Source organism: Petromyzon marinus, unplaced genomic scaffold (genome assembly GCF_048934315.1).
Source record: "Petromyzon marinus isolate PM22_M1 ecotype Great Lakes invasive population unplaced genomic scaffold, UKy_Petmar_22M1.pri1.0 PM_G_Scaffold_19, whole genome shotgun sequence".
Classification (NCBI taxonomy): Eukaryota; Metazoa; Chordata; class Hyperoartia; order Petromyzontiformes; family Petromyzontidae; genus Petromyzon; species Petromyzon marinus.
The window spans coordinates 2799728-2811868 of record NW_027422750.1 but is presented as its reverse complement, the minus strand read 5'-3'; the positions used below and the strand labels follow the sequence as shown (position 1 = coordinate 2811868).

General features: G+C 42.1%; 1 protein-coding gene across 1 annotated transcript in view; it reads right to left on the bottom strand.

Moving 5' to 3' along the window:
- The window catches only part of LOC142912138 (putative ATP-dependent DNA helicase HFM1), a 33142-nt gene that overhangs the window by 16120 nt on the left and 4881 nt on the right, over positions 1-12141 (bottom strand). The window contains exons 5-15 of the mRNA XM_076060456.1: positions 12008-12140; positions 11730-11881; positions 11035-11112; positions 9513-9689; positions 8638-8838; positions 7088-7176; positions 6228-6271; positions 6027-6128; positions 4704-4852; positions 3300-3394; positions 1403-1536 (exon numbers count right to left, since the gene is read on the bottom strand). Of these exons, the coding sequence (XP_075916571.1) occupies positions 1403-1536; positions 3300-3394; positions 4704-4852; positions 6027-6128; positions 6228-6271; positions 7088-7176; positions 8638-8838; positions 9513-9689; positions 11035-11112; positions 11730-11881; positions 12008-12140 (1354 nt within the window). The remainder of the gene's footprint in view (positions 1-1402; positions 1537-3299; positions 3395-4703; positions 4853-6026; positions 6129-6227; positions 6272-7087; positions 7177-8637; positions 8839-9512; positions 9690-11034; positions 11113-11729; positions 11882-12007; position 12141) is intronic.

Genomic DNA, 12141 nt, shown 5'->3' with positions numbered 1-12141 from the left:
AATGAACAAACTCTAAATTGTCAGAATGTTTAATATTCACTCCTTACAAATATACCGTAATTGTGTCCTTTGTACTTAAGAACATTCAAACGTGTTATTTCCTCCAGTCAGCTCATAATATTTTTGAAAGCCCCAAACGTGAAATGTAATTACAGCTAAAATTACTGTTTTATATTACAATAGCTGATCTATGCAAAGGCATAATGGCTCAAAATACCCAAAGATGGTTTCACACAATGTTTTAGTGCATTGGTTCAACACAAGCAAAACTGTGGACCGGTTTTGCAATTCAGTGTCAAGTCAGGATTGTGTGAGCCAATGCAGGTGAACTGCCAGATCCATAATATAGTTTTTTTGGGTGAGATCGCGTAAATATAGAAATGTTGTGTCGTTAAAACCCGCCACCACCCGACACAGTCAACTAGTAAGGGTTGCCACGTAAACAGAACGTGCCAATTCATCACTAGTACAGCACTAGTGTGTAGTGTATAGTGTAGTGTATAGTAGTGTATAGTGTAGTGTATAGTGTAGTGTATAGTAGTATATAGTGTAGTGTATAGTGTAGTGTATAGTGTAGTGTGTAGTGTAGTGTGTAGTGTAGTGTATAGTGTAGTGTATAGTAGTATATACTGTAGTGTATAGTGTAGTGTATAGTAGTGTAGTGTATAGTAGTGTATAGTAGTGCAGTGTATAGTGTAGTGTATAGTGTAGTGTATAATGTAGTATATAGTGTAGTGTATAGTGTAGTGTATAGTGTAGTGTATAGTAGTGTAGTGTATAGTAGTGTATAGTGTAGTGTATAGTAGTGTAGTGTATAGTGTAGTGCATAGTGTAGTATATAATGTAGTGTATAGTGTAGTATACTAGTACAGCACACCGATGTGTTGCAGAGCCACAACATTTACAAACTGAGTACGACTTTTCGCCAGTAATTACAACTAGCTTCATCAGGGTGGTGGTGGGTTTATCAACACATTTATATACAGTATTAAAACAACTATTATGGATGATATTGGTCCCGAAAGCCTACGTGTTAAACGAACTGCCAGGTGTTTACAGGCAAGGGCCCTCTCTGTCTGATATGGGTCTTCGCTCAACACAAACCTACATAATGTACATCACGTTATTTTGTGTTTCATTCGAAAATTAATAGGACACGCATGTATATACATCCTTCCAAAATACCTATACTACTCAAGAACACATGTATGTTCTTGATAATTTTCTGAAATAAATGCTCGAATAGGTAACTCAACCTTTTCCAATACACCTACTCATGTTTATTGTTATTCCTTTTATATGCATCATTGTAACCTAGTGATTATACTATCGCACACATTGCGATAGTATAATCACGCGAATATTGTACGTTTTAATTTTGAATTGTAAATGCATTTCTTACTGTAATACTTTGGGTTTTTGAGTGCCCGAATGTACAGGAATGTGGATCGGATCCAATCCAATGCCACGTTGACATCTGTGATCGTGTGCAGTACAATCTCCGCATTGAGGTGCTCTGTTAAATTCATGTGCAAACTGCAGGAGACCGAAGGTGTTCACAAATTCATGGTAGCTACTTTATAGCAATGGGAACATGAAAGTTGCAGAGGGGAAGCTGATTGATGGAAATTCACAAAATGTAGGAAAAAAAACACATCATTCTGAACGTATCTTGAAATAAATTGAGAAAGTTTTCATTACAGCGTGAAATTGTGAAGATCATGAACAAGATAGTATAATACAAAATAAATGTTTATTTTGATGTGGTACTTCTCCTCAAAAGAACCAACGTGCTGTTACATGTGACAATGTCAACATTTAATACTTTGCACTAAGTAATTGGTCTAGTGTTCCAAAGAAATAGTATGGGCGTCAGTTTTCAATCGTGACTTAATAACATCGACAATGCCCAAAATCACGAATATGGCTGGGGAGGGAATTCCACAGATGGGGAACCACACAGCAGAAGGCCCAATCGCCCTTGGAGTGCTGTCTCATCTTTGGGATGCAGAGAGGACTGGAATCCATGAAATGTAGATTGTGAGATAGAATACTGGGATTCAAAAAGTCCCAAAGGTAGGTGGGTGCTTTATAGGCCAGTAACACGATCTCAGAGTCGACTCTGAGATTCACCAAGAGCCAAAGTAGAGATTCCAGAACATGTGTGATATATTCGGATGGAGCGGTTATAGGCAGAAGTCAGGCAAGCTGCGTTGTGAAAACATTTCAGCCTATTATACTCTTTGGTTCTATTCGGTAAAGTCACGTAGGTAAAAAATCAAACAACAAAAAATCACGACGTTTCGGCCACAACACAAGCATCCTTCATCAGGTGAAGGGATCAGGCTGTCTCGAGGACAGCGCTGAAGTGAAACACAGCCACGCTCAGACCGCGACCTTTAAGCGTGGCTGTGTTCCACTTCAGCGCTGTCCTCGAGACAGCCTGATCCCTTCACCTGATGAAGGCTGCTTGTGTTGTGGCCGAAACGTCGTGATTTTTGTTGTTTTATTTTTTACCTACGTGACTTTACCGAATAGAACCGAAGAGTATGGATCCTTGCAGTCACGAAAGCTTCAAATCTAGAATTTCAGCCTATTGAGAACTCTTGCAGGAGGCATGCCGAACAAGATGGCATGGCAATAATCGACAAGAGAGAAGAGACGCATTATCCAAATTATCTGCATAATAGTTTGACAAGCATGATGTCGTGCTGACAATACTTTGAAGGTGAAAAAAATCACTTCTGAATTTCACATTTCACTTTTCACTTTTCAAATAGGCCTCAAACTTCGGAGCAGGGTCACAGAAGCCACCAACGTTGTGTCTGTTACTGTGGGTGATGAGCTGAAGTTGAGTGCACGGAGCCGAGAAGCATAACCTCTGTGTTGTCACAGCATTTTTATGCATCAAAGACTTAAGGCGGAGGAGTCACTGGGGCCAAGATATCGGGGTAATGAGAGGGGAGGGAAGAGAGGGAGAAAGCATGAACAAGAAGAAGCAGCGTCTGTTTTTGATGACGTTAGAGGCATCAAAGCTATGAAGAAAAATAAGTAAGCTTGGGCAGGACATGTCACGAGTAGGAATGATGACCAGTGCTCAAAACTAACGATGGAGTGGTAGCCAAGGTAATGGAACACGTGGATTGTTGTATCACTGGACTGTGAAGGATGTTTACGGCTAAGAAGGCCTTCAGCGGGCAGTGTATGCCGATGCTGACTTTATACATAACGTTCACAAATATGTACATGTTCATGCCCAATATATACATATAATAACAAAACAGCCGTTAGTGTCCTACCTGCTTTCTAGTTTCTGGGTCCCACTTAGCATTTGTTCATATTTTTCTTTCAATTCATTTCTTGTCAATATCACCGCAGTGGCTGAAACATCAAACTGTAAACGATATCACGTATGTTACTTCACATAAAAATAGATAAATAGCCATACTAATAATGAGCTAAATGCAGGAAAATCTTTAATGAGTCTCAGGAAATGCAGATGGATCCTTCATTGAAATATTTGCCTGATTTATTTGGATATGTTTTGTGTTTGGGAGGAAACGAAACTTCCTGGGGGAAACACAGGTTCACACATATGGGTTCATAACCAACTTTCTGTACTGCCATCTCTAGTGGGTATGACACACAAATATGCACAATCCACAAACCTTTCGGTAAAGTCAAACAAACAATATATATTGTTTCCCTTCAACGTGACTTTACCAAAAGAGCTAAGAATATGAATTACTGCAGTCACGAAAGCTTTAAATAAAAAAAAATCCACAAACCCTTGCTACCACAGGTATATACTACTACAAAATACAAAGATCCCCCGTAGAGCCTTAACTGGCTGTTGGGGCGAGTGCCGTTAGCGAACACCTATGAAGGCAAGCACGGCACACGAGGGGGTGGGTGGCCAGCACCAGGTCCGATTAAGATAATCGTCACTCGGGCTTTATAACGCAGCGCGCTCACCACTACACTACCGCTCCCCACTTCCAGCATGGCGACACGCGTCTATGATCTATTACTTGTGCTTGTTAGCCTATTGGAATTGACGCTTTGCTATTTTGCTAAATAAAAGCACATGTATATGTTTTAACAAATGGTGAACATGCTATGACACATTCATAATTGAGCAAGAATAGTGCAACAGTTCACTTCATCCTGCAGCAGCAGCAGCCAGGTGGCTCAGAGGTAGAGCGGCCATCTTGCAATGGGAAGGTTGTGAGCGGCCATCTTGCAATCGGAAGGCCGCTCTACCTCTGCAGCAACAGCAGCAGCCAGGTGGCTCAGAGGTAGAGCGGCCATCTTGCAATGGGAAGGTTGTGAGTTCAACTCACGGTTAGAGGTCGACTCAGCCCATCATCCCTCTTTTGGTCGATAAAATAAATATCACTTTGTGAAAAAGTCAACATTGGTTGTCCTTTGGAAAGACTCTCCCATTCCATTGGAATTAAGGAGGTCCACCCCTGGCTTAGGGCTGTATATAGTAGATGGGCACCAACATCAATGCACAAATAAGCAAGAAATCTTTACCTCTTCAAAATAGATGCTATATTGTCCACATGATGGGTTTCAAGAGATGGGATCCAATAAACTAGAATACATTTGTGCACAATGCATTTAAGTTTTGAAAACGGATATTTAGTTCCGAAAAGTAAGGATGTATGAACCAATATAGTCAGAATATGTGCATCTACCTGTGGTCTTCCTGCCCTGCCAATCATCTGTAGAATATCTGTTTCCCCATATTCCTGCACCATGCCTCCCCCAGTGTAGTGCATGGTAGATTTGACGATGACCAGGTGTGCAGGAAGGTTTACACCCATAGCCAGTGTACTTGTAGAGACTGCAGACAAATCAAATAAAAACATTCGGTATTTGCACCATTCTTTTATCACAAGGCAATCACGAAAAAAAGCGCTGTGTGTGCACATATTCTGCAGAAGTTTCGCAGTAGGGGCAATGTTGCTATATGCTCCATAATATACGTTTTTGGGTTAGATATATATAAATGTGTCGTTAAAACCCGCCACCACCCACCACAGCCAACTCGTAAGGGTTGTCACGTAAACAGAACGTGACCAATTCGTCACTAGTACAGCACTAGTGTAACGTGTAGTGTAGTGTGTAGTGTAGTGTATAGTAGTGTATAATGTAGTGTAGTGTATAGTAGTGTAGTGTATAATGTAGTGTATAGTGTAGTGTATAGTAGTGTAGTGTATAATGTAGTGTATAGTGTAGTGTACTAGTACAGCACACCGGTTGTGTGTTGGAGAGCCAAGCCACAGCATTTACAAACTGAGTACGACGTTTCACCAGTAATTACAACTAGCTTCATCAGGCGACAGCCATATTGCTATATGCTTCCTGATTGGATATTTTGTGGGAACATTTTCAAATCTGGACCTCGACACCAGCACACAACAGCCTACTCTCTTCAAATCATGCCACGGGATAATTAATGTCCACTCTTAAGCAGACGGCACAAAGTATGCTATGATTCATACGCTTGCAGTATTAACCATAATGGATTGCCACATTCCAAATGCGAACCTGTGTAACCTCTGTAACGATCGTCAAGCGCGCTGCCGCCCCAATGCGCAAAACATAGCGTAAGTAACTCGGTGAAGTTAATAAGTCATCATAAAAATATTGAACTCTACAAATTACTGTCATCATGTATCTGGCAGCAAATGTATCACATGCGGTTGGTCACAAGGCAGCTGTTAGTAACCACAATTTCAGCGGCATTGGTGCAACACACAAGCAGAACTCTGGATCAGTTTCAACGTTCAGTGTCTCAGCACCAGTCAGGTTTGCTTGAACCATTGATGGTGAACTGCCAGATGCTTACAGGCAAGGATACTCTGTTAGATATCAGTATGGGTTTGTAATCTTGAAATATGCACACATAACAGCCCCTACTAATTTCACAAAGCCACATGCAAACCTGATGCATGGACACATATATCAATTTACAATCTCTCCATGAACAAATAATATGCTCATATTTTACGTACACAGTACTGGCAGTTCTCCTTGCAAGAAAGCATCTTCAATGTTTCTTCTATCAGACGTTTCCATCCCTGCATGATGGTATGCAATTCCTTTCATCAGCAAATCTACAACAATAATAAAACAAATTACGCGAATGTGAATTTGATATTTTGATGCAATTATTTTAAATCATCGTTAAAACAGTGAGGGCTTTACAAGCTTACCTCTCAACTTGATATCCTTTAGGCAAGAAGCATGCTTCTGCAGTCTGAAATTACAATAAATGACCAGTATATATGGTATAGTGGTGAGCACGCTAGACTTGTAATCAATTCCACCTTCGAGCGCGATCTTTTAAACCCCCCCCCCCCCCCCCCCCACACTGCCCCTGTCCACCGAGCAGTGTATAAATACATAAATTGGTAGGTCGCACGTAGTGGGGTAAAGTGTGGGTACGCCTGCCTCTTCCAACACGTCTGGTCAATGTGAAAGAGTAGACCAATATCCCTCTAGAGTAGTGCTTCTCAGCATTTTTATTCCACGGCACAAACTTTTGAGCTTACTCCATCTTCACAGCACACTGAACAAAAAATATCAGTTGGCTTTTCATCCAGCAGTGGATTGATCATGGCTGATGATGATGTGTCTGCACGCTCATCTCTCTCTCAAGTGATATATTACTACGGACGGACTTGGTGCCATAGTGTAAGTATGGAATTTTCACAATCACATGTGTCAATCTCCCCTTGATCACCTTGTTCCCTGGGCCTTAGATGCATTATGATCAGGCCCAGATTAAACTTATGAGGGGCCTAAGGCAAATAAGAGCGAAGGGCCTCGGTACGTATTTCATATTGCAAAATAAATTATGAAGTCAGTTTAACACGTAGGCTTTCGCGACCAACATCATCGTGGATATTGGAGTCATTCAACATATTTTTTCTCTCAAGCGGAGGTTAACACCAGCAGTGGCTCGAACAAGGAACTTGAGGACGGCACCTTGACCGTTACTTTTACACCAATATCTTAATCACAGAACATTTGCGAAACACGAATATGTCTAGAGCCCAATTCCCACGCCTACCTCTGCCTGTGCTGGAAATCAATCATGAATTTAGCATCTTTAGCCAGTGTGGCTGCAGCCAGCTGAACACTTCTTCTCGTCGCACAGAACTGTAAAAGAATAACCACAAGGTGCCTTCAATGCACGCTATTAAAAAGTATGCCTGCTTCCAAAGGAATACACGTGAAATATCTAAGGCCTAAACCATTTTAATATTTATATATGTGCGCTTGACTAGGTGTGATATTCATTGTATAAATGCATACTTTTATAACGTTTTGTGTGCGCAAACGTATATGTGTATGGCCTCTACAGGTGCTCGCTAAAGGTTTCTTGCCCAGACAGCGCGAGGCCGTCACCGCCACGGACGTGGTCTACGCCCTCAAGCGCCAGGGCCGCACTCTCTACGGCTTCATCTCTCGCGCACTCAACCAACCCAAAGGCTCTCTTCAGAGCCACCCACCTCTTCTAAACGGCTTGCGCGCCAGCGTTACCAAACCGTCCACGAAAGAAACACTTTCTAAATGGAGCACACAATTCTGGCTTAGCAATCATTGGAAAGATTTGATAAACCATTTCAGGTCTTAATTGATTGTTCACGCTTACAGTGGCTTTCAGACAGCATACATTAATTTTTCGTCTCCCCCCTCCTCTTTTCAGAACATAGATGGACTCGTCCTTCTAAATAAACTGCCAAATCGCTGCACGCGGCGCTGACGTTTTTTTTATAAATAAAAATACCGTTCAAAAATAAATTAATTAATGCGAACCGACACTTCTTTCAAATGTTTCTTGCCGTTGCTTTTCACACCTGATGACGACCGTTTGTGTTATGGTCGTGAGAATTTTTATTGTTATATATATTTTATTATTTTATTGTTTCCCTTCAACGTGACTTTACCGAAAGAGCTAAGAATAATCATGTTTTTCTTGTTCATGTTTTTGTTTGTTGCAGTTGCACCCGATTCAAGAGCCGGATGGCTCACAGGGCTCTACACCAAATAAATGAAACTGAGAAAACTGAAAGTGAGTCTTGTAAAGACTAAACAGGGGATATTGCCGTTGTGTGATTGTATATGCATGGTTATAGATATTCAAGTGGGGAGTGGTGGTTAGTGAACCGTGCTACAAACCCTGTTACCCGAGTTCGATTCCCGCTCATGATCAAAAGCGACGGTGAATATTTCAACCAATTCTGGGGCTTCCTTAGGTCTACTCAGCCTCAAATGAGTACCTGCTGTGATACTGAAACATCAGCATTGGGGAAACAAAGGCGGTCCGGTGTGGTGCTGCCCACCTACCCCCTCGTGTGCTCATGATGGTCTTCATAAGTGCTCGCTTACCAGCACTTCCACCAGCACTTCCCCCAAAAGTCTGTTAAGGCTACACATGAGATTTTTGTCCACATGGCATTTCCTGTTTGCTATGTATGTGTCAATGGAGGCCATATACACCTTAACATATTCCATATTTAAGGGCTATGCATGCAAAATATTTAAATTTAAAAAAAATATGCAATTAAACTAATCATGCCATTTTGACTTGGAACAACAAATAAGACATGTACTCACAATGAGCGTTGGCTTTTGCTCAGAATATGTTTGTATAATTTTTGCGAGCTTGTAGTTGAGTATCAAGTCAAATTTAAAGGCAGTCTGTAGACGATAGAAAGGAAATCCCAACACGATTTTGCGGAGTTTCACAGGCCGATGCTTTTCATCCAATTTTACAAAGATTGCCGTTCCATCCCTATCAGACAACCACTCGGCAACCTAGAAAGAGAAAGGTGGATGCCTCAGCAATATTTGTAGAGGATATACAAATATTAATTTAAATGCATTGAGAGGTATTCATACCTCTCCATATTTTATATATATAAGTCAAAAAGAATGTCTGGGCATTTGCCCACGTGCAACTTGATTAAGATGACACAAATTCCTTTTAACAGTGGATGTTACAAATTAAATGCAACTAGTTTATAGTAGACGTGAAGGTTATTTTTTTACTCAAATGAGCATTGAGGCGGTGCTCATATCCTATTTACAGCCCTGAGCCAGCGGTGGACATTCTACATTCTTATAACGGGGGAGAGTCTATCCGTAGAACCAATATTGACTCCCCCACAAAGTGATACTGATTTTAATGACCCCCGAAGGACCATGGAACGAGTTAGCACCCCCAACGAGGACTTTAACTCGCAGCCTTCTGATTGCGAGCCGCTCGCTCTACCACTGAGCCACCTGGCTATTAATCAATGTTATAGCAATATATACTCTTTGGTTCTTTCGCTCAAGTCACATAGGTATAAAATAAATACAAATTATATATACGTGACTTCACCGAAATAACCCAAGTGTATGGATTTCTGCAGTCACGAAAGCTTCAAATCAAGATTGTAGCGATACAGTATATGTTTAAACAATGTATAATAAGTATGCCAACTCACATCTTCTATATTGGGAATGGTGGCTGACAGGGCGATGATCCGTACTCCCGCACAGGTATGCAGCGGTTGAAGCGCATCCTTTGTGGAGGTTGGAGGGACAAGGTTATAAAGCGTCTTCATTCTGCTGACCACAGCCTCCAAGGTGGCACCACGTGACTCATCCCCTACTGTGTGTACCTGCACCATGACCCACAGCATAACACGACGCAACTTCCATGATTTTTTTTTTATCGAAGTATCCCACGATCTTGTCTCAGGTTCTTTTCCTTGAGTTGTCCAAACTCGTGGAGACCATTACAATGCCTGTATCGGCAATTGGCCCTTCCCCATCCTGCAAGCATGAACCACCCTGAAGTACTGAGCTGTCGTGTACTCTTCCAGACTTCTGCATTGCTTACAGTATTCTGTCTTGCCACGAAATTCCCAACATCTCAGACACCTGGGCACAAATGCCAGCAACTTCTTTATAAGTTGTTTGAATGGGTCCAACTTTATGATCGAAAAATTAACACATGGTACTCCCACTTCAATTCGATGACCATATATTCAAATTAGGTACTGTAACCGTATGCATGCAATCCTCGGTTTACCTGCTTTTGTGGTACGTCATTTTGGAATAACGCGCGCGTTGTATTTAGACTTTATATTGACATACGCTAGGCAATTTTCGGAATATCGTCATCCGCAACACGAGATGCGCCACCCTAGCCTGGCACCGCGGCCCAACGGCGTTGCCAGCAACCAGTGCGGTACGATAACTCGTGCGCTATACTTGTACGGCATTCACTAACTCTAAGTCTGTCTCCCTCCTCGCCTCCATCCATCCCCTCCGCAACGCAACTCCGGCGTCTTAACAAGCAATACCGGATTTCTTTATTTTATAGGAAGTAAATTAGAGTTTACGTGATTTTCTTTTTAATGTAAAGTATTATATTGTGGGTACATGTATTGTATTGATATAGGCTAGGATAATAAAAGCGATTACGTCAGCGAGTGCGAGTGAAATCCCCGAACCACCTCCTGTACCATTATTTCTTCTGGGAAAATTGCTATTGAACATACGCGATTTTGAGATACGCGCACCTTTCCAGGCACATGTCTATCTCATAAGTCAAGGAGTCCCTGTATAACTATGTCACTTTATTAGATTGCAAATCCAGCGCGCTAACCATCACACCACTGTGGCCGCTTCCTATAAATTCAATACTGTGCACAGGAATAACCCGGTTTACGTCGGGGATGCGTTCCTGAAAGGTGCGACAACGAATATCCAAACAACATCAATCGAAGCAATTTACAGGGTAGGTGGAGGCGAAGGCTGAGGTGACGGACCCGAGAAAGGACGGATGCTGTCATCGACGTATGTGTGGGTGGAGGCGACGCAAAACAGGTCGCGGTATCCATGAAGTGACGACGTATTTGTGATATGTGAGGTGGCGGGGGGGGGGAGTAAATGGGGGTATCGCTGTATTTACAAAAGTATGCCGAGGAAAACCAAGAACAATACAGTCATGTACTCTACCTCATCAATCAGAAACAGCCTCACGACCTGCACGAGAGACCTGTCGTGCCACTGTCTTGTTGTGCTATCCCATTTTTCCTGCAAACAAATGAAGTCAGTGAGCCCAGTAGAGATATAACATTACAATGTACAAACAAAAGCCCCGTGACCCCAGGTTCACACTCTGGGAGCGTGCCACACCCGAGTATGGAATTATCGGTGGATATGAGAGATCCCGGTGGAGTGTACGGCTGAATCAACTTTGCGGAGTGTACGGTTGAATCGTTTCCTGGATGTGAGGTGCAGCAAGCCCATTGAAGGCCTTGAACACGAGTAGGAGAATGTTAAACTCAACGCGGGTGTGAACTGGGAGCCAATGAGAAACTTGAGCACAGGTGAGATATTACGTTGTGTTCCGTATTATGTAGGTCAGCATCAAACTAGGACCCATATCTAACAGAGTGGGTCCTCACCTATACACATCGAGCAATTCAGAAAAATAGGCTTAAGAAAGCCTGACTCTGCTGATGAGACAGTGATAAGCAAAACCGGTCCAGAGTATTGCTTGTGTTGAACCAATACTGCTGAAATTATTATGATCCCAGAAGGTCGTGTGGTGGCTGATGGGATGTCTAAAAAATATACCCTTAATTTTAATGTGGAAGGACAGCTACGTGAAGGAGTATTGTCAGCATATTTATTTTTTCAACACTTACCGGTGTTGTCAATATTATTTGGGCATCTTGTGTCTCAAAATAGTCATCGACGTCCGTGTCTCCGGTAAGCTCTTTGCACTGAATGCCGAGTGCTCCAAACTTGTTCTGCCAGTCTTCGAATTTCTCCCGACACAGTGCCTTGATGGGGGCCACTAGGGGGTGCGTGTCACATTCATGCTCACACAGGTCTACATCAAGCGTGATTTCTGTTGTACGAATACAATACCGTGTGGGCAATTGCAACAATGTATAATGCAACAATTAAGAGACGTACTTACTATAAATAACTTTTGCATTGTAGGAGGGCCCTTGGCATTCCATTAAGAGTCGAATTATGGCCAGCTCAAAAATAACAGTCTTCCCAGAACCAGTTGGAGCACAAACCACTACAGGTCTGTTTGTGTACAGAATC